Here is a 22,006-nt window from a genome sequence, read left to right as displayed (position 1 = left end):
CCGGTGCCATCAGGCCCGGTGTAGCATAGACCTTCCCGTGATCAAAGAACCCAAAGTTCTGCCGGTCACACCAGTCTCGAAGCCACGAGTTTATGTGAACAGCACACCTTTCAGCTTCGATCCCCCCTATCGGAAGGACAGAGGCAAACACAACCTGTGCCCCTGATCCTCTAAGTAGTCGCCCCAAATCCCTAAAGTCTCTTTTGATTGCCTTCGGACTTCTCGTTGCTACTTCATCGCTACCAGCCTGAAAGACCAGTAGCGGGTAGTAGTCAGTGGGCCGTACCAGGCGCTTGACTTTCTTGGCAACGTCCCTGACCCTGGCCCCAGGGAGGCAGCAGACTTCCCTACGGGTAGGGTCAGGCCGACAAATAGGACCCTCTGTTCCCCTAAGGACAGAGTCTCCCACAACAATCACCCTCCTGTCTTTCTTGGTGGAGGCAGTCCTGAGGCGTGGAGTCGACCTCCTCGCCCTAGGCATCCTCCTGGGAACACTTTCGACCTCTTCCTCAGTTGCTGGTCTGTCAATCTCCAGGGCCTCAAACCTGTTCCGTAAGGGCACCTGGGAAGGTGGGGCCGGAAGGGGAGGGCATCGCCTGCGATGTCGAGCAGGGACCTGTCTCCATTCCTCCTCACCTCCCAGATCCCCTCCCTCTGCCCGACGGTGACAGGGCAGGGGGTCCACCCCCATTTGGGGTGTCTCACCTCGATACCTCTCCTTGAGGCCCTGCAGGGAGTTGCTCCACAAGTCTATCTCCCGCTCACACTCCCTGCCTGTGTTGCAGCCTAAATCCTAGCAGGGACAGGCTTTGAGAAGATGTTTTAAGTGTGGCCAGGCTGGCCACTTCAAACAGGAATATCCGGAGTGGAAGAAGGAGGAGAGATTGCTATTATAAATTCAGAATAGGGGAGTCAGGGCTTCTCAGAAAGCTAGTTCCCTGATAATGGAAAAAGTGTACCTCAAGGGCTCCTCAAGTGTACCTCAGTGGGGATCACTTCACAATTATCGTTACGGGCAAAACAGACATAGCATAGGAAGATTAATAAAATTTATTACCTATTTCTGACAGGCTAGAGCAGTGAGAAACAGAGAAACAAGCTGGGGGCACCTTCCCCCATCCACTCTCTTCCACCTCTTCCCTGCCCTGAGTGGTGCAGGGGAGCTAGGAGCGGGGGCTGCCATCAGTCCGTGGTGCTGCTCACAAACAGTTTCCACTCACAAAGTTTCCACTGCTCTTTCACAATCGTTCTCCCCCCTGCTCTGTTGTGGGGCCCCTCTCGTGGGGTGCCGACCTTCCTGGGGTGGTCCTGCGTGGGCTTCTCCACAGGCAGCGAAAAACAGGCTCTTTGGGAGCTGCTCCAGGTGTGGGTCTGTGCCGTGGGGTTTATTCGTCAGGAGCGGGTTGGTCTGGCTTGGGACCCCCTGGGGTCCAACCCCCACGATCACCTGCTCCTGCATGGGCTCCTCTCCACAGGCTGCAGTGTGGAGATCTGCTCCACTGTGGTACACCACAGGCTGCGGGGGTCTGCCTTCCCCACCAGGGGCCTCTCTGTGGGCCACCAGGGGGCTTCGGCTCTGGCACCTGGAACACCTCTGCGCTACACTCCCCCTCCTCTACACTGACCTTGGTGTCTGCAGGGAGGTTTCTCACTCCTCGCTCTCCCAGCTGCTGTTGTGCAGCAGTTTTTTATTTTTTGCTTTTCTTGGATGTGCTCTCACAGAGGCACAAACTGCATTGCTCAAGGCTTGGCTCTTGGCAGCGGTGGGCCCCTTTGGAGCCAGATGAAACTGGCCCTTATCTAACATGGGGCAGCTGATAGATCCTTCTCACAGGTGTTACCAGTGCAGCCCCTCCACTACCAGAGCCTCACCCTGTGAACCCAATATAATGGGGCAGCTAGGTCATTGCTGGCCTGTAAAGTATCAGGAATTAAACTAACTAATGAAACCCTAACTGCAATGGGGGTAGAAGGGACTGGGATAACAGTGCCACTTTTTGGGGACACCAAGCTGAGACTAGGGATAGAACGATCACTGGGCAGTTATTGTATGCACCCCAGGCAGGGACTAACTTGTTGGGAAAGGATTTGATAATTACATTGGGCATTCAAATAGTAAATCGTTAGACTGGAATAACGGTGTTGTTAATGGGGTACTCTCAGACCCTGAGAGCAAAGATATATTCACCAATGACTGGAAAGACCCTGAAATGGGGGTGGAAGCAGCAATACAGATGGACAGTTTTACTTCAGGGTTTTACAGGGCCACCAATGTATTTGGGCAAGTTCTAGAACAGATTTTGGAGCAATTCCAACCTCCCGAGGAGGTGTTACTGTTACAATATGTGGATGATCTTTTATTGTCAGGACAGGAGAAAACAGCTGTGAAGGAAGCCACTAACAAGCTATTCAGCTTTCTGGGAAAACAGGGATTGAAAATATTGGAAATTAAAATTAAATTTGTAGAAAGAGTAGTCAAGTATTTAGGGTATCTAGTGTCTGAGGGGGAATGAAGAATAAATCCAGAGGGGATGCAGGGAATTGTTGAGCTACCCCTACCCAAAACTAAAAAGAACTAAAAAGTTTTAAGAGAAAGAGGTTTTTAAGGAATTAGGAGTCACAAACTCCAAAGGAAAATAGATACTCCCTGAAGGGAGAGAAATGCTGAAGAAAGTGCTAACGAGGCAAATATTAACTGTTTTGCATCAAGAGGGTCATTGGGGAATTCAAGCAATGTGTGACGCTGTGCTAAGGAAATATGTATGTGTAGGAATATATATATATATGCTCTGGCTGAACGAGTACGCAGGAGTTGTGTAGTATGTCAAAAGGTAAATAGGAAAATTATCCACAGTCAGCCCAAAGGGGGCGAGAACCAGGAATTCAACGCTTCCAAAATGTACAGGTAGATTTTACAGAACTCCTTAGAGTAGGTAGATTTAAATGCTTATTAGTCTCAGTAGATCATTTGTCAGGGTGGGTGGAAGCTTTCCCTTCAGTATCTGCTGCTGCGAACATGGTAACTAAAATAATTCTAGAACAAATAACTACCAGGTATGGAACTGTTGAAAATACCGACTGATCGAGGAAATCACTTTATGTCAGAAATATTGCAAGGGCTAATGTGGACTCTAGGAATCAAGTGGAAACTTCACACTCCTTGGCATCCTTCCTCTTCTGCAAGGGTGGAGAAGATCAGACAGTAAGGAAGTAATTGACTAAGTTCTGGAAACTCGGCTTCCCCAAACAAAGCGCTTACCTTTGGCACTTCTCTGAATTCAAACTGCACCAAGAAACGATGTGGGAGTTTCACCATGTGAAATATTATTTGGATTGCTGTACAAAGGGAATGAATTACCTCAATTTGAGACAATGTCCTGGTTTCAGTTAGAACAGAATTAATTTTCTTCCTAGTAGCTGGTGGAATGCTGTGTTTTGGCTTAGGATGAGAAGAGTGCTGATAACACCCCGATGTTTTAATTGTTGCAGAGCAGTGCTTATACCAAGCCAAGGACATCTCAGCTTCTTGCTCTGTCCTGCCAACGGGCAGGCTGGAGGTGCAGCAAGAGCTGGGAGGGGACAGACCCAGGACAGGTGACCCAAACTAGCCAAAGGGGTATTCCATACCATCTGACGTCATGCTAAACAATATATAGGGGTGGCTAGCCGGGGGGAGGGGGCCGGACTGCTCGGGGTTAGGCTGGGCATCGGTCAGCGGGTGGTGAGCAATTGCATTGTGCATCACTTGTTTGTACACATTATTATTAGTAGTACTATTATCATCATTGTATTATTATTATTATTATTGTTATTATTTTCCTGTCTTATTAAACTGTCTTTATCTCAACTCACGGGATTCACTTTCCATTTCTCTCCCCCGTCCCAGAGAGGGAGGGGGGAGGGTGAGCGAACGGCTGCGTGGTGTTTAGCTGCCGGCCGGGTTAAACCACGACAGTCTTTTTGGCGCCCAACGTGGGGCTCGAAAGGTTGAGATAACGGCAGATCTCACCAGAGTGTGTTAAACTAAAATTGGTATTAGACCTGCTTCATAGTCACTTGTCATAATGCTGATTGCTTTAATCTCAAGTCTGCTGCGCCTGTTTTCCAAATTGAGTATTATAGCACATTATTTTCCGTATGTGCTCTCTGTCATGTTGTTTATCCTCTCCGGGCCCTGGTTTCAGATCATTATGGTACTGTGTGTTGTAACAGTGGCTTATGAGACGATGAAATATCTGGTCATGACTCTAACTTGGTATTTGTACTCAGTAACATCGTTGACTCTATACTTTGGAAACTGTATTTTGGAAACTATCAGCTATTATACCTGTTGCCTTTTTTCATTAGGGAGTCAATCTGTGGAGGGGAAAGGGGAAGATATTTTTTCTTACTCGATCACTCTCCCTTCCTCCTTCACCACACTCTTATCCTCCGAACTTGTTACAAGATATTGAATATCCTTGGGATACTCAGACCAGCATAGTCTTGTTGTTCTGCCTCCTGAATGCGCTTCAGATTCTGCTTAAAATTAAACAACTACTTAGGAAGCTCATCCGGAGATCTGCCCGGAGACAGTATAGTTGTGGGTGGCAGGGAGTATGGGAGGATATGGGCAGGCATCTAGAGCAGTTGGCACCCCCAGTGTTTTGGAAATTCACTCCTGAACAACTGCAAAATCCTAAAAAACTGGCAAAAACTTTTTTTTTTTCAAAAAACTTTTTGAAAAAAAGGTGTAATGACTCTGGCAGTTCTAAAGTAACACGAATCATTGTAACGTGCTGGGGCCTGGCTCATGCCTATCGAGCTGCCATTGATACTGCTATCAACTTAGTGACAGACCCTGCGGCCACTCCAAGCCCTGTGACAGATCCAACGGCCGCTGTGACCCCTACGGTGGACTCTGCAGCCGCTCGAGATCCGGTTCCTGCAGCCGCTCCAGTCCCAGCTCCTGCAGCCGCTCCAGTTCCAGTTCCTGCAGCTGCTCCAGTCCCAGTTCCTGCAGCCGCTCCAGCTCCTGCAGCCGCTCCAGCTCCAGTTCCTGCAGCTGCTCCAGTACCAGTTCCTGCAGCCGCTCCAGCTCCTGCAGCCGCTCCAGCTCCAGTTCCTGCAGCTGCTCCAGCTCCAGTTCCTGCAGCTGCTCCAGTCCCAGCTCCTGCAGCTGCTCCAGCTCCTGTGGCTGTGTCAGAGAAACGAGCTGTAGCAGTGCAAGTTGACCCTGCAGAGGGTATTCCAACCCCTGTGGCAGACCCTGTAACGGGGTCAGAGAAACGAGCAGTAGCAGTGCAAGCTGACCCTGCAGAGGGTATTCCAACCCCTGTGGCAGATCCTGTAACCAGGTCAGAGAAACGAGCTGTAGCAGTGCAAGTTGCCCCTGCAGAGAAAGTGAAAAAATGGTATAGAGATTCAGGTTGTTTAGAACGCAGAGAGTCTTCTGCCAAATCTAGGTATAGAGACGACGACGACGCTGGGCCATCAGGGATTCGGGAGGAGGAAGATGAGGATGCCGAAAAATCAACAGTAACTACCCGAAACCTAAACGAGCGTGAGTTACGAGATGTGCGAAAAGATTTTAGTCGCTGTATAGGTGAGCAGCTTGTCACCTGGCTGCTCCGGTGCTGGGACACTGGAGCCAATTGTGTGGAATTAGACGGCAGGGAAGCCAGGCGGCTGGGATCCCTTGCTAGAGAGGAAGGCATTGACAAAGCAATTGCAGATGGAGCACAATCTCACAGCCTCTGGAGACGTCTCCTCTCAGCTGTGAGGGAAAGGTATCCCTTCAAGGAAGGACTTTTATGTCTACCAGGCAAGCGGACCACTATGGAGAAGGGAATCCAGTACCTGAGAGAATTAGCCGTACGGGAAGTGATTTATCAGGATCCAGACCTCAAACAAACATCCAAAGATCCAGATGAAGTCAGGTGTACACGACCTATGTGGCGGAAGTTTGTACGGAGTGCACCATCATCATATGCCAGCTCATTGGCAATAATGGCTTGGAAAGAGGATGAGGAACCCACAGTGGATGAAGTGGCTAAACAACTCCGGCAGTACAAAGAAAGTCTCTCCTCTTCCTTACAGGCCTGAGTCTCAACTGTGGAGAAACTTTCTGAAAAGGTTCACCAACTTGAAGAGAGATTATTCTCCTCCACACCTGTACAAAGCAGTGTCTCAGCTATCAGGGGTAGGCGTTCATCCACACAAGGAAGACGATATGGTGGGTACTCACCCCGTGCCACCCTGTGGTTTTACTTACGAGACCATGGAGAGGACATGAGAAACTGGGATGGAAAATCTACTGCGACCCCAGAGGCACGGGTAAGTGAGTTGCTGTCTTGGTTTCAGTTAGAACAGAATTAATTTTCTTCCTAGTAGCTGGTGGAATGCTGTGTTTTGGCTTAGGATGAGAAGAGTGCTGATAACACCCCTATGTTTTAATTGTTGCAGAGCAGTGCTTATACCAAGCCAAGGACATCTCAGCCTTTTGCTCTGTCCTGCCAACATGCAGGCTGGGGGTGCAGTAAGAGCTGGGAGGGGACAGACCCAGGACAGGTGACCCAAACTAGCCAAAGGGGTATTCCATACCATCTGACGTCATGCTAAACAATATATAGGGGTGGCTAGCCGGGGGGAGGGGGCCGGACTGCTCGGGGTTAGGCTGGGCATCGGTCAGCGGGTGGTGAGCAATTGCATTGTGCATCACTTGTTTGTACACATTATTATTAGTAGTACTATTATCATCATTGTATTATTATTATTATTATTGTTATTATTTTCCTGTCTTATTAAACTGTCTTTATCTCAACTCACGGGCTTCACTTTCCATTTCTCTCCCCCGTCCCAGAGAGGGAGGGGGGAGGGTGCGCGAACGGCTGCGTGGTGTTTAGCTGCTGGCCGGGTTAAACCACGACAGTCTTTTTGGCGCCCAACGTGGGGCCCGAAAGGTTGAGATAACGGCAGATCTGACCAGAGTGTGTTAAACTAAAATTGGTGTATTAGACCTGCTTCATAGTCACTTGTCATAATGCTGATTGCTTTAATCTCAAGTCTGCTGCGCCTGTTTTCCAAATTGAGTATTATAGTACATTATTTTCCGTATTTGTTCTCTGTCATGTTGTTTATCCTCTCCGGGCCCTGGTTTCAGATCATTATGGTACTGTGTATTGTAACAGTGGCTTATGAGACGATGAGATATCTGGTCATGACTCTAACTTGGTATTTGTACTCAGTAACATCGTCGACTCTGTACTTTGGAAACTGTATCTTGGAAACTATTAGCAATTATACCTATTGTTTTTTTCCATTAGGGAGTCAATCTGTGGAGGGGAAAGGGGAAGATATTTTTTCTTACTTGATTACTCTCCCTTTCTCCTTCACCACCCCTGTATCCTCCTGGATCACTCTGCCTTCCTCCTTCACCACCCTCTTATCCTCCGAGATTGTTACAATAGCTCTCCAAGATATTGAATATTCTTGGGATACTCAGACCAGCATAGTCTTGTTGTTCTGCCTCCTGAATGCACTTCAGATTCTGCTTAAAGTTAAACAACTACTTAGGAAGCTCATCCGGAGATCTGCCCGGAGGCAGTATAGTTGTGGGTGGCAGGGAGTATGGGAGGATATGGGCAGGCATCTAGAGCAGTTGGCACCCCCAGTGTTTTGGAAATTCACCCCTGAACAATGGCAAAATCCTCAAAAACTGGCAGAATGCTTGAAAAAAAGGTGTAATGACTCTGGCAGTTCCAAAGTAACACAAATCATTGTAACGTGCTGGGGCCTGGCTCATGCCTATCGAGCTGCCATTGATACTGCTATCAACTTAGTGACAGACCCTGCGGCCACTCCAAGTCCTGTGACAGATCCAACGGCCACTGTGACCCCTACGGTGGACTCTGCAGCCGCTCCAGTTCCAGCTCCTGCAGCCGCTCCAGTCCCAGCTCCTGCAGCCGCTCCAGCTCCAGTTCCTGCAGCTGCTCCAGTCCCAGCTCCTGCAGCTGCTCCAGCTCCTGCAGCCGCTCCAGCTCCAGTTCCTGCAGCTGCTCCAATTCCAGTTCCTGCAGCTGCTCCAGTCCCAGCTCCTGCAGCTGCTCCAGCTCCTGTGGCTGTGTCAGAGAAACGAGCTGTAGCAGTGCAAGTTGACCCTGCAGAGGGTATTCCAACCCCTGTGGCAGACCCTGTAACGGGGTCAGAGAAACGAGCTGTAGCAGTGCAAGCTGACCCTGCAGAGGGTATTCCAACCCCTGTGGCAGATCCTGTAACGAGGTCAGAGAAACGAGCTGTAGCAGTGCAAGTTGCCCCTGCAGAGAAGGTGAAAAAATGGTATAGAGATTCAGGTTGTTTAGAACGCAGAGAGTCTTCTGCCAAATCTAGGTATAGAGACGACGACGACGCTGGGCCATCAGGGATTCAGGAGGAGGAAGATGAGGATGCCGAAAAATCAACAGTAACTACCCGAAACCTAAACGAGCGTGAGCTACGAGATGTGCGAAAAGATTTTAGTCGCTGTATAGGTGAGCAGCTAGTCACCTGGCTGCTCCGGTGCTGGGACACTGGAGCCAATTGTGTGGAATTAGACGGCAGGGAAGCCAGGCAGCTGGGATCCCTTGCTAGAGAGGAAGGCATTGACAAAGCAATTGCAGATGGAGCACAATCTCACAGCCTCTGGAGGCGTCTCCTCTCAGCTGTGAGGGAAAGGTATCCCTTCAAGGAAGGACTTTTATGTCTACCAGGCAAGTGGACCACTATGGAGAAGGGAATCCAGTACCTGAGAGAATTAGCCGTACGGGAAGTGATTTATCAGGATCCAGACCTCAGACAAACATCCAAAGATCCAGATGAAGTCAGGTGTACACGACCTATGTGGCGGAAGTTTGTACGGAGTGCACCATCAACATATGCCAGCTCATTGGCAATAATGGCTTGGAAAGAGGATGAGGAACCCACAGTGGATGAAGTGGCTAAACAACTCCGGCAGTACAAAGAAAGTCTCTCCTCTTCCTTACAGGCCTGAGTCTCAACTGTGGAGAAACTTTCTGAAAAGGTTCACCAACTTGAAGAGAGATTATTCTCCTCCACACCTGTACAAAGCAGTGTCTCAGCTATCAGGGGTAGGCGTTCATCCACACAAGGAAGACGATATGGTGGGTACTCACCCCGTGCCACCCTGTGGTTTTACTTACGAGACCATGGAGAGGACATGAGAAACTGGGATGGAAAATCTACTGCGACCCCAGAGGCACGGGTACGTGAGTTGCTGTCTTGGTTTCAGTTAGAACAGAGTTAATTTTCTTCCTAGTAGCTGGTGGAATGCTGTGTTTTGGCTTAGGATGAGAAGAGTGCTGATAACACCCCTATGTTTCAATTGTTGCAGAGCAGTGCTTATACCAAGCCAAGGACATCTCAGCCTTTTGCTCTGTCCTGCCAACATGCAGGCTGGGGGTGCAGTAAGAGCTGGGAGGGGACAGACCCAGGACAGGTGACCCAAACTGGCCAAAGGGGTATTCCATACCATCTGACGTCATGCTAAACAATATATAGGGGTGGCTAGCCGGGGGGAGGGGACCGGACTGCTCGAGGTGAGGCTGGGCATCTGTCAGCGAGTGGTGAGCAATTGCATTGTGCATCACTTGTTTGTACATACTATTATTACTTACCTATTATCACCATTGTATTATTATTATTATTATTATTATTGTTATTATTATTTTCCTGTCTTATTAAACTGTCTTTATCTCAACTCACGGGCTTCACTTTCCATTTCTCTCCCCCGTCCCAGAGAGGGAGGGGGGAGGGTGCGCGAACGGCTGCGTGGTGTTTAGCTGCCGGCCGGGTTAAACCATGACAGTCTTTTTGGCGCCCAACGTGGGGCCCGAAAGGTTGAGATAACGGCAGATTTGACCAGAGTGTGTTAAACTAAAATTGGTGTAAGTATTAGACCTGCTTCATAGTCACTTGTCATAATGCTGATTGCTTTAATCTCAAGTCTGCTGCGCCTGTTTACCAAATTGAGTATTATAGCACATTATTTTCCGTATTTGCTCTCTGTCGTGTTGTTTATCCTCTCCGGGCCCTGGTTTCAGATCATTATGGTACTGTGTGTTGTAACAGTGGCTTATGAGACGATGAAATATCTGGTCATGACTCTAACTTGGTATTTGTACTCAGTAACATCGTCGACTCTGTACTTTGGAAACTGTATCTTGGAAACTATTAGCAATTATACCTATTGTTTTTTTCCATTAGGGAGTCAATCTGTGGAGGGGAAAGGGGAAGATATTTTTTCTTACTTGATTACTCTCCCTTTCTCCTTCACCACCCCTGTATCCTCCTTGATCACTCTCCCTTCCTCCTTTACCACCCTCTTATCCTCCGAGATTGTTACAATAGCTCTCCAAGATATTGAATATTCTTGGGATACTCAGACCAGCATAGTCTTGTTGTTCTGCCTCATGAATGCACTTCAGATTCTGCTTAAAGTTAAACAACTACTTAGGAAGCTCATTCGGAGATCTGCCCGGAGGCAGTATAGTTGTGGGTGGCAGGGAGTATGGGAGGATATGGGCAGGCATCTAGAGCAGTTGGCACCCCCAGTGTTTTGGAAATTCACCCCTGAACAATGGCAAAATCCTCAAAAACTGGCAGAATGCTTGAAAAAAACGTGTAATGACTCTGGCAGTTCCAAAGTCACACAAACCATTGTAACGTGCTGGGGCCTGGCTCATGCCTATCGAGCTGCCATTGATACTGCTATCAACTTAGTGACAGACCCTGCGGCCACTCCAAGCCCTGTGACAGATCCAACGGCCACTGTGACCCCTACGGAGGACTCTGCTGCCGCTCCAGTCCCAGCTCCTGCCGCTACTCCAACTCCGGTTCCTGCAGCCGCTCCAGCTCCTGTGGCTGGGTCAGAGAAACGAGCTGTAGCAGTGCAAGTTGACCCTGCAGAGGGTATTCCAACCTCTGTGGCAGACCCTGTAACAAGGTCAGAGAATTGGGCTACTGAAGAACATCAAAACAACCAGCAGGGGGATCAGGCTGCTAAGATTGAAGTAGCTCAGGTGGACCTGGATTGGCAGCATAAAGGTGAATTATTTATAGCCTGATGGGCCCATGACACCTCAGGCCATCAAGGTAGAAATGCAACATACAGATGGGCTCGTGATTGAGGGGTGGACCTGACCATGGACGCTATAGCACAGGTTATTCATGACTGTGAATCATGTGCTGCAATCAAGCAAGCCAAACGGTCAAAGCCTCTTTGGTATGGAGGACGATGGCTGAAATATAAATATGGAGAGGCCTGGCAGATTGATTACATCACACTCCCTCAAACTCGCAATGGCAAGCGCCACGTACTTACAATGGGGGAAGCAACCACCGGATGGCTGCAAACATATCCTGTGCCTCATGCCACCGCCCGGAACACTATCCTGGGCCTTGAAAAGCAAGTCCTATGGCAACATGGCACCCCAGAAAGAATAGAGTCAGACGATGGGACTCATTTCCGAAACAACCTTATAGACACTTGGGCCAAAGAGCATGGTATTGAGTGGGTGTATCACATCCCCTATCATGCACCAGCCTCCGGGAAAGTTGAACGATACAATGGACTGTTAAAGACTACATTGAAAGCAATGGGCGCTGGGACATTCAAAAATTGGGATACGCATTTGGCAAAGGCCACCTGGTTAGTCAATACTAGGGGATCTGCCAACCGAGCTGGACCTGCCCAATCAAACCTGTTACGTGCAGTAGAAGGGGATAAAGTTCCTGTAGTGCACATGAGAAATATGCTGGGGAAGACAGTCTGGGCTACTCCTGCCTCGGGAAAAGGCAAACCCATTCGTGGAATTGTTTTCGCTCAGGGACCTGAATACACTTGGTGGGTGATGCAAAAGAACGGAGAGGTCCGATGTGTACCTCAAGGAGATTTAATACTGGGTGAGAATAGCCCATGAATTGAATTGTACCATGTTAATTACTATATAATACTGTATGTTATCACTACCATGACTACTATATACCCTACATGAAAATGGTGACTAATTAGAATGTATGGAAAAGAGTGTAACCTGAGCATGACATAAATGGTATGGAATAAGGGGTGGCTAGATGTCCTGGTTTCAGTTAGAACAGAGTTAATTTTCTTCCTAGTAGCTGGTAGGATGCTATGTTTTGGCTTAGGATGAGAAGAGTGCTGATAACACCCCGATGTTTTAATTGTCGCAGAGCAGTGCTTATACCAAGCCAAGGACATCTCAGTCTTTTGCTCTGTCCTGCCAACATGCAGGCTGGGGGTGCAGTAAGAGCTGGGAGGGGACAGACCCAGGACAGGTGACCCAAACTAGCCAAAGGGGCATTCCATCCCATCTGAGGTCATGCTAAACAATATATAGTGGTTGTTAGCCGGGGGAGGGGGCCGGACTGCTCGGGGTTAGGCTGGGCATCGGTCAGCGAGTGGTGAGCAATTGCATTGTGCATCACTTGTTTGTACATATTATTAGTAGTAGTACTATTATCACCATTGTATTATTATTATTATTACTGTTATTATTTTCCTGTCTTATTAAACTGTCTTTATCTCAACTCACAGGCTTCACTTTCCATTTCTCTCCCCCGTCCCAGAGAGGGAGGGGGGAGGGTGCGCGAACGGCTGCGTGGTGTTTAGCTGTCGGCCGGGTTAAACCACGGTAGACAATGAGACAAAAGATGCTTTTCTTAAGAACTATATACTCAGGCTGTCGTCCTCTTTGTCATCTCTCAGGACCCGTGGACTGTTAGCTCAAACCCACCCTCGGTAGCCCTGATCCATCCATTCCGAGAAGGAGATTGGGTTCTGATGTGAACATTGAGAGAATCCAAACTGCAACCCGAGTGGGACGGACTGTTCCAAGTGCTCCTGACTACTGAGACGACAGTAAGAACGGCTGAGAAAGGGTGGACTCATACCTGGGTAAAAGCATCAGTTAACCCTGATACCTGAGAGACTGCATTAAAGACTTTTAAGGTTAAAACTGTTAAATTTATCTGTTGTAGACCTTTAACTTCTCCTTCAAAGGACTCTTAATGAATTAATGAGTAAAAGGGATTGAATTACACAGAATTGGAGTCTTTCCAGGGAACACTCCCTGGAAGTGGGAGAAAGGGGGGGGGGGCTTTAACCCCCACCAGAAGAATCCTTATTTATTTGTGATTTTCATTGTTTTTCTTAATTATTATAGGGGTGTAATATATACATAGAAATGGTGTATTTTAAGTTTATCTTAGTAATACCTATTCTCAATGGATTAGCGATAGGATGGAGGGAAAAAACAGCATTTCCAATTAATACAGAACATCTCTCGAGGTCTGTCTCGAAATAATTGTTGGATTTGCACCCAGATGCCTAGAAAGACTGAAAAACTGAAAAAGGCCTTGTCTCTGATTGCTATTTCCAGCAGCAACTGTGTCTGGATTCTCTAGATTTCTAAAAGTGACAGACCATACTCAGTCCCGGGAAGGAATAGATTTTGAAGTTGAGCTCCCTACACATAATCCTGGCTAAAATATACTGTGTTATCAAAGGTGCCTTTTAAACAACGTTGATAGAAAACTCAGGGGGCAATAGTACTGACCCTGGGTGTGGAAATATCCATGAAGTAGGGAATCATCCATACTGTACTGAATATGGTAGCCACGGGAATGCTAATATACATAATGCACACCAGATACAACAGGAGAATCCTGTAACCGGATGGCCTGTCCCGAATGACAAGGGGTGGTACTGGCTATGTGGCAATAAAGCCAGGAAGATGCTGCCCCTAGGATGGAAGGGAGCTTGCACCCTGGGGGCAATAATTCCAAATGTAACTATTATTGAAGACCCACAAAGCCAAACCCCCTTGAGACCACACGCAGAATTAAGCGGACTCCAGATAATCCTCTAGTAAAATTCTCTAGCATTTCACAGTTTTGCAAGGTGGTTTTTACCTTGGTTAGGGGTGAGCGAATTAGAAAACGCTATTGTAAATATCTCAGCTATAACTGAAGAACTAGAAAGTAAGTTTGATAAGTTTGCAAAAATAGTACTCTAGAATCAAATAGTATTAAATGTATTAATAACCTCATAAGGAGGAGCGTGCACTGTAATTAATACTAGTTGCTGTATATATGTAGATCAAATAGGACAAATTTGACTGATCTCAAAAATATTTGGGAAAAAAAACAACAAACAACATCCTACATAGAGTAGCTCAAGATGACACTTCCTGAGGACTTAGAAAAATTTGGGAGAAACTAACTTTGAGACAATTCTATTCAGGTAACCACAAACAACTATTTGTTGGTATTGTAATAATAATGGCATTGTATATCTATCATCCCTCGTGACATCCAAAGAAGAATATTGCGCCTTAATGTTGGAAAAACTCAAGAGTGCGGTATGTGAAGAGGTGCAAAAACAACAATAGGAGTAAGAACAGAAGAGGGGGGAATTGTGAGAAACTAAGTTGTGTTTTTGCAGTAGAGAACTAACTTTCTGTATTCCAAGGTAGCTGTGTAGTCATAACAAGGAGAAATGCTAAGTAGATAAGTGGACAGTAGAAGGCCTCACTGTTCCAAAATGAGGTAGAAGCTTGAGAAAAACAGGATGAGCAGTGTGGGAACAGTAAAACAAAGATCACAAGCTCTCAAAACATAAGAAAGGGGAGAGGAAAAAAAAAAAAGGAGAAATTAAAGGGTTGAAAAAAAATTTTACATATAGAGGAGCATCGAGAAAGGTTATGATTTGTTTACTATAATGCCTATAATGTGCTCCTAATTAGTGGGATGCCCGCCACTGCAATCGCAAATAAAATAGCTTCACAGAAGGTCCTGTCAGAAGAAAATTAGTGGAATGTGTGTGTTGTGAGAAAAATCTCGTGGTCTAATGCTTAAAAACAGAGTTACTGTGAAAGAAGAGTTCTGAAAATAAAAACTAGAAATAAGCAACAATTGCTGATGTATGCTACTTCATCAGAAACTCTCCCACAGAGCACACAGCACATGTTCAATGTTCACCTAATGATACGGGAAAGCAATCTGGAGAGCTCCTGTACTAGTAGAGTCAGCACAACTTCCAGCCTTCGGTAGGAACCTGAGCAGGAGCGTCTCTACACAGTTTTATTGCACCAGAAGCGCAGCACAGCCAATATTCCCAGGCCACCTCTTCAAACCGTGGATCAGGCAACCCAGTATAAAACAGACTGTCTTGCCATTTTTAATTTATTTCAAGGATTAGGAATGATAGCCTCGATGTTTCATTTAATTCTTAGCTCCAAGGCGGAATTTTAGGAATATCTTCACACGGCATTTAGGCAGTATTTCTGAAGTTTCCAGACACTTTCCTTCCCTCCCCCCCCCAAATATTTGCCTTCATAGCTAGCACGTAAGCAAGACCAGAACTTCTGGTGTATCTTTTGTCTTGACACAGAAGTCATCTCATGCAACTCAGAACTGGAAGCCTCTTCTGCTTACTGGAAGAGCATACTACCATAGGATAACCACTGGATAACTACTGCCCTTAATCCAGGGAGGACTCAATAGTTGTCATTTACCAGGTTTCCAGAGCAGTTCTACCACTAGTCCATACTCTTCCCTGGAAAGCCCACCCATGGCTGTACTTCAGTACTGCCCTTTATTAATCATTTGCACAGGGCTACTGCCTGCAGCAACAGAACAGGGACCCAGGTCTGCCAGGCCAGAGCAGAGGACAGCAATTGCTGAAAGAAGTCTTCCAAAACTGGTTCTCGCCCCAGATAAGTGACAATAGCTATGAGGAGTCTTCCCACGTGTGCTTTATCACAGAATATGGAAGCAGCAGATGTCAAAAAAAAAAAACAAAAAAAACAAATAGTTGCATTCTTTGCTTTTTTACACATCTCCCATTTTTCCCTTTTTGAAGGCTGACCACTGCTCACATGCTTCAATTCAGTCAAGCTTTTGATGTTTTCTCCCACAAAGCAAAGACCCTCAGGGGTCAGACTCAATCTTGTACTCCTAAAACACATTAAGGTCTTCTGTTCCTAGCCTTCTGGGACTTAAAGAGAGAATGCTCTGCTTGCCTATCACAACCAGCATGGCCTAATACTGCTCAGTTAGGTTGCCAATTCTAGCAGCTAGCATGTGCCAGAGTTATTTGGGTCTAAGTCTTCCATACTTCTTCCAAGAACCATAACAGTCAAAACATGTGGACTCTGCTGTAACCAAACAAAAAACAGTATCAAAAGAAAGTCTGATTGCTCTTCCATGTGGTCATTTCCAGCCTGCCTTGACAGATTTCATTTTTGTTCTTTGAAAGAGACCTGCAGTGGTCTAGAGAGGTTTCCTTGGAAGAAAAGCAGGTTACTTCTTTGAACTTTTGGGTTTTGTCTTGCCTACACTCACATGAGAAGGCAACAGGAGAATCACCTGTTGTAGACATTACATATAAAATCCTCGTTACTTGCCAAGATGCCAGCATGCAATGCTCCATGTTTATTCTTTTCAAGTCAGAAGACACACTGTAAGAGGTAGACACAGACAGTTGCAGGAACAGAAGAAAACACTGTGGTAGCACGAGCTGGCACAACCTAAAGCAGTATTGGCACACTAGCAGCACTTCTCTGAAGTTTCTGATAAGAATCGCAGCCAAGGAGATAACCTAGAATAATTCAGACATCTGCAGAGGCATGAACTGCTATACGAGGAAAAGGCAGAACAGTACTCATTTAAGAATTGTACAAGTTGACAACAGAGACTGGTATCACCGATTAGTTACTTAACACTACTGAAGCGGACAATTGTTGTCTCTGAGGCAGAAAAGTTGCCAAGACAAAAGTCATTTTATTTGCTTCCTCACTTCAGGTTTCTATTGAACAGAACAACAAGCCATCTTACAGCGTGCAGAAAGAACCTACAGGACTTTCACTTTGCTTCAGATTTAAATCCAAAAATCACAGAGAATTTTTGCTACAACTGTAGCATGTTACACATAAAATGGATAGCATAACACAGTGTAACAAGTATAAGGTATATTAACAAGACTGAGAAGAATCAGTCATTGATATCCACAGGATAAACATCAGACCCAATTCTTTTGGGTTGCTTGAAGAAAGGAAAACCTTCAAGTTTATCACAGAACAGCTTGTGTCTGCAGGAAGTACTGACCAGGAAATGTCTCAAAGAAACACTTTTAGATGCTGAAGACAGAAGAGTGGTGCAATCGTTATAGAAGCAGGTAGAGTAATTTAGGTTGAGAGACAAGAAAGTCATGGTTGCACATGAAGGGGAGGCAGCACAAGGGAAAAACAGGACATAATAAACATATCTGACATGCCAAGAAGGTGGATAACATTTCACACCTCCATTCCCACCAAACATTTTACATATACTGCTGGAAAAACTATTTTTCCATCTTCCAGAAGCATTTCAGAATGAATTAGGTAAGAGCTTCCCCCATTCTGTTGTACAGAAATACCTGTTTAATAGGAATGCTGCTCCCTTTTCACATATATTCGAGACTCAAGGTGGCCCTGCCCCACCCAGTAATTTTTACAGTAGAAACCAAAGTGCCTGACTGCTAACACTGTTCTATTCCAGCAACTGCTGGGAGCCCTACAACATGCCTGCTCATCATCCCTGCAATGAACGCTGCTCTAATCAGAGAGGTACAGAACAGTATACAAACATCCACAAGATGATGTTTCCTCACAACAAGTAGGAACTCGCACCAGTACACAAATAGATATACTAACCAGTGAGGGCTACTGCCAATCAAGTCAAACTCAATTTTAAGACCCATGAAGAAGATGCCTCGTGTTCTTGTTGTATTGCCTGCACAGATGAGGCTTACTACAATTGGCTAAAATGTAATTAAGCCATGCGATAGCTGTATCATGGCTGATAGCAGTAACGGCTACCTCACAGAGGCACACAATCCGGGCATTTGTTAACATTAATATCTGGAGAAATTTGAGTGATAATAAAGTGCTGGATTATTTTAGCAAGCTAGCATTACAGAAAGACAAACACCCCAAGTCAAAGAAACCACAAATACGTGCAAGCACAAGCTTACCGGCAATGGAAACAGCTTCCCATTTACTTTAATGCACAAACTATTAGGGTAATTATCTTCTTGAGGACAGCTTGTCTCTGCCAGGCATAACCTATATCCCAAAAAAGAGAAAGCATAATTTTCAAGTGTCACTACATTCACGTGTCTCCACAAACATCAAGACATAACTTCTTGATTAGCTAATATAACATAAAGGGAATATCATGAAACAGGTACCTTAGCTGAACTTGGACTGTGTAATCTCTCCTGCCCCCTGGCAAGAAGTCCCTATGACAAAGAGAAAGGAAAAGAGAGGCACCTATTTAGACAGCAGGTCTCATAATCCAGTCATATGCAGAAAGAACTAATACACCTATCCCATCACTAAGTTTTGCTCTTATTTTGTTAAGTTATGAACAAGTCTTATGAGCGACACCCCGATTAGGTACTGCAAGTTAAGCATGACTTTAGGATCACCAAGCTCTGTCAACAGCTTATAGTAACAAAAGTATGATGCTGGGGGGGGGGGGGGGGCGGGGAACGGACGGGACACAACAGGTTTTTTTTGCTATCCAAAAAGACTGTTCACATCACAGGTCCTGTAAGAACATGAATCCCGGGACAAAAGATAAAAGCAGCCTTCCATTCCTGCAGCCAGGAAACACGCAGGGAATAAAAGCCTACCACCTCTCTAAATAGTAACAATTACCGTTTCAAATAATTATCAGCTCCTCAATAGCATCAGATTTACCCCAACTACATAAAAATTCTGTGCTAATTCCAGAAGAAGCCAGAACAGATTAATTCAGCATAACTATCATGCAGATCATCATTCCCCACCTGCAAGCTTATGGGATGCATCAAAAAATAAAGAATCCCCTTGTCCTGAACTTTTGTAAAAGTGGTTACCACACTATGCCAAACACTTCTTACCTGGAAATACAGACTTCTCTGACCTGCTGAGGTGTTAAAGCAAAGATAAAAAACTTCTCTTGGAACCTCTGAATACTGCTCTGTACTAGAAAAAAAAAAAAAAAAAAAAAGAGACAAGAGGAGGTTTAGCCATTATGATTAAAATAATTGATTAGAACAGGACCTGCAAGTGAGTTTTTTCCTGAAACAACACACAGGTCATTTAAGAACACAAACAAATTGTTGTTGAACTGCAAGCCACTGTCAACAGGAAAGCAACAGAACAAATCATTCATTCAGCTATATTCAGATGGCTAATATCACATTACATTTCAGTACTAAACAAGTTTGGCAACCTGCACTGTAATCCTCAGGGGAAGAAAGGTACAAACAACAAAATGTAACACTGGGTACCTGGAGAAAGTACCACCAGAGAGATGTTTACAACTATTTTAAGGTACTATAATGGGAAAGTGCACACCAGGAGCTATTAATGGACAGCTGGAAAATTACTCAGTGCAGAAACAGCTAGATGTAGCTAAGTTGTTGGGGGAAAAAGGTAGGGAACAACTCCTAATGCCAAAGAAGCCAGCTGCACTCTGCATCTGGGAATAGTCAGCACTAAACTTTAGGGAGGGAGCCAGAAATAAAGATAACTTGCATATCAGAATCCTACTTGTCTGTCAGCGATGGCAGGCAATAGTATTTTTGCATTAAGGATTTATAGTATGTACATAGTTCTTTTCACTTGAACAGTTAGAAAACTTGACCTGAAATAAAGGTAGACTAGACTTGTCCAACAGTTTAAAGTATCCAGCAAGAAGAACAAGCCTAAAAACAACACCATTAAACCAGCCAAATGGAAGAGCTAGGCTGTCACATACACTGTAACATTAAGAGAAGAAAAATCTGCCTGGAAAACATACAAAAAGGACAAAACCAGGTGGAATAAAAACACACGCAAGTTCCTCGAGCAATTCAAACACATGGTATCATGCACATGTTAGACAGCATTTTATATTTCAAAATATTGGGACACATTTAAAATTGAAACTTGTACTGTACCAAGTGGTGGATTAAAGCTAAATCCCACATCCACAGCCGCTCTTATGGCCTCATAAAAGAATACGTATGTAGATGCCTTTCAAAGAGCTGCAATGAAGCAGACTATACTCCTAGCACTGAGCTATGTGCCCGTTTGATTTCTGAATTCTTAAACACACATTTATTTCATGTCTCAGCCACCCATATCTATTAACTTGGACTATGATCTACCCATATCAATCTGAAAATATTTAATAAGGGTTTCTTTCAAATTTGCTCACAAACCCACGCTAAAGTCACTAATTCATTATTTACGCAGCAAGCCATTCCTCACTTCTCATTTACCTACTCCTCACGTAGAGCTGCAGCTCCAGCTGCTGCCATCCTCAGATATTGTGTGGCAGGAAGAATTTTAAGGCAAGCAGGTACTCAGTTACATTCCTTCTGTCCCTCTCACCCACATACAGACATTGGAGAATCAGATAACCCTACTTCTATGAGAGCTGTGCAACACCAAGAGAGCCTACAGTTTTCAAGGGAAAGAGGATTTTCATGCAACTTTAACTATAACACACTGACACCCTGATGAAGCATTCAGTTTAAGAAGCAAGCATTTCCAAAACTGAAAACAGCTGTTACAGATTGTTTTCCAGCATATTACTGCCGCCTCCAGATATCACTGACCAAAACCAGTAACTGCATAACAGAAATACAATGCAGAGGACACACCACATTAGATGGGAGAAGGTGACCACACATCTGGCAACAAGCCTGGTTAACTATGAGCCAACAGTTGTCCTGTAATACAGGATAATTAAGGAACGTTGAGGGATTTTTGAAAGAGCAAGGAGGCCATGACTTGCTGCAGCTGAGCAAACCAAGCTACCAGGACAACTATGAGAAGTTCCCATGACAGTGTTCCCACATCACCCGATTGAGGAATTTAGAAAAATATTGTTGCCAGCAGCTGGCTTCAAGGACGGGATCTACTACGTGACTGCTAATCACAAGGGGGTTGTTTTCTTGCAGTTGTTTGTCTGAGTGCTTTTGACCAATAATCTTGTGTGAGACACTGTCCGCCCCTGTTAAGTTTGCTATAAAAGTCAGGCTATTCGGGTAATAAAGGGAGAGCATGATCTGACCATACTGGTGTCTGTCGTGTTTTTGGCCGTTCTTCCTGCAACAAAGGAATATAATTAATGTATTCAGCTACTGTATAGAGTGAACGTGAGGAGGAGGAGGAAGAAGCTGGGATGAGCTGTAGAGTCAGACAATACCAAAGCACACATTAATATCAAGCCCATCCATGCATTAAGACAATAATAGGGAGAGGGACCCTCTCCCTAACAGGATGTCATGACACAAGCACAAGTGACTACAAGTAGCGTAAGGAACACTTGCTAGTAACGCTTGCTGCTTTAGATACCGGAGGATGACTAGCATATGCCTCACTTCGGTAAAATGTCACAACCTAAGACGCTTATCACTTAAAAAAAATAAAGAGTTTAGCGGGATGCAAACAGCTTGCAAAATGCTAACAGTGTTTCTAAACAGTATTGCTAAATCATCACAGAACATTTTCTACCCTATAAGGTAAAAAAAAAAAAAAAAAAAAGTTAAATTTCAAGCCTATTTCTAAATAAATAGGCTCAAGAATGAGGCATTTGAGTAAGCTAACTCAGACTTCGAGTTGTTTGGAAGACAAAGATCTTCTCTGCATTTTAGCATCCAGTATGGCGACAGCCAGCAGGCTGAGAAGCTACCAGTAAACCAAGCACAAAATTCAGCATTTGATGCCCAAAGAAAGCATCTCAATGCAAGATGCCAGAACCTGCAGAACTGTTGCCTCTGTTGCAACGAGATAAATACAAGCTAACAAAACAGTGAACTTGTTCTCATTACACTGCAGGAACTTAACTACTGACCCTGAAATCTTTCTCCTGCTGGCCTGACAGGTGTTCCTCCCTTGTATCAAACAGATACTTTAGGTCCAAATCATTCAGA

At 45.3% G+C, this 22,006-nt stretch overlaps 2 protein-coding genes across 2 annotated transcripts in view; both read right to left on the bottom strand.

The window, feature by feature from the left end:
- PIAS2 (protein inhibitor of activated STAT 2) overlaps positions 1–22,006 on the bottom strand; it is a 70,499-nt gene that overhangs the window by 24,990 nt on the left and 23,503 nt on the right. Inside the window, exons 2-4 of the mRNA XM_068665704.1 lie at positions 18,980–19,096; positions 18,284–18,334; positions 18,068–18,158 (exon numbers count right to left, since the gene is read on the bottom strand). Of these exons, the coding sequence (XP_068521805.1) occupies positions 18,068–18,158; positions 18,284–18,334; positions 18,980–19,096 (259 nt within the window). The remainder of the gene's footprint in view (positions 1–18,067; positions 18,159–18,283; positions 18,335–18,979; positions 19,097–22,006) is intronic.
- KATNAL2 (katanin catalytic subunit A1 like 2) overlaps positions 1–22,006 on the bottom strand; it is a 177,946-nt gene that overhangs the window by 136,416 nt on the left and 19,524 nt on the right. The window lies entirely within an intron of this gene.

This window comes from Anas acuta, chromosome W, assembly GCF_963932015.1.
Source record: "Anas acuta chromosome W, bAnaAcu1.1, whole genome shotgun sequence".
NCBI classification, from domain to species: Eukaryota; Metazoa; Chordata; class Aves; order Anseriformes; family Anatidae; genus Anas; species Anas acuta.
Note: the sequence above shows the minus strand (reverse complement) of the source record. Positions and strands in the feature narration are given on the sequence as shown.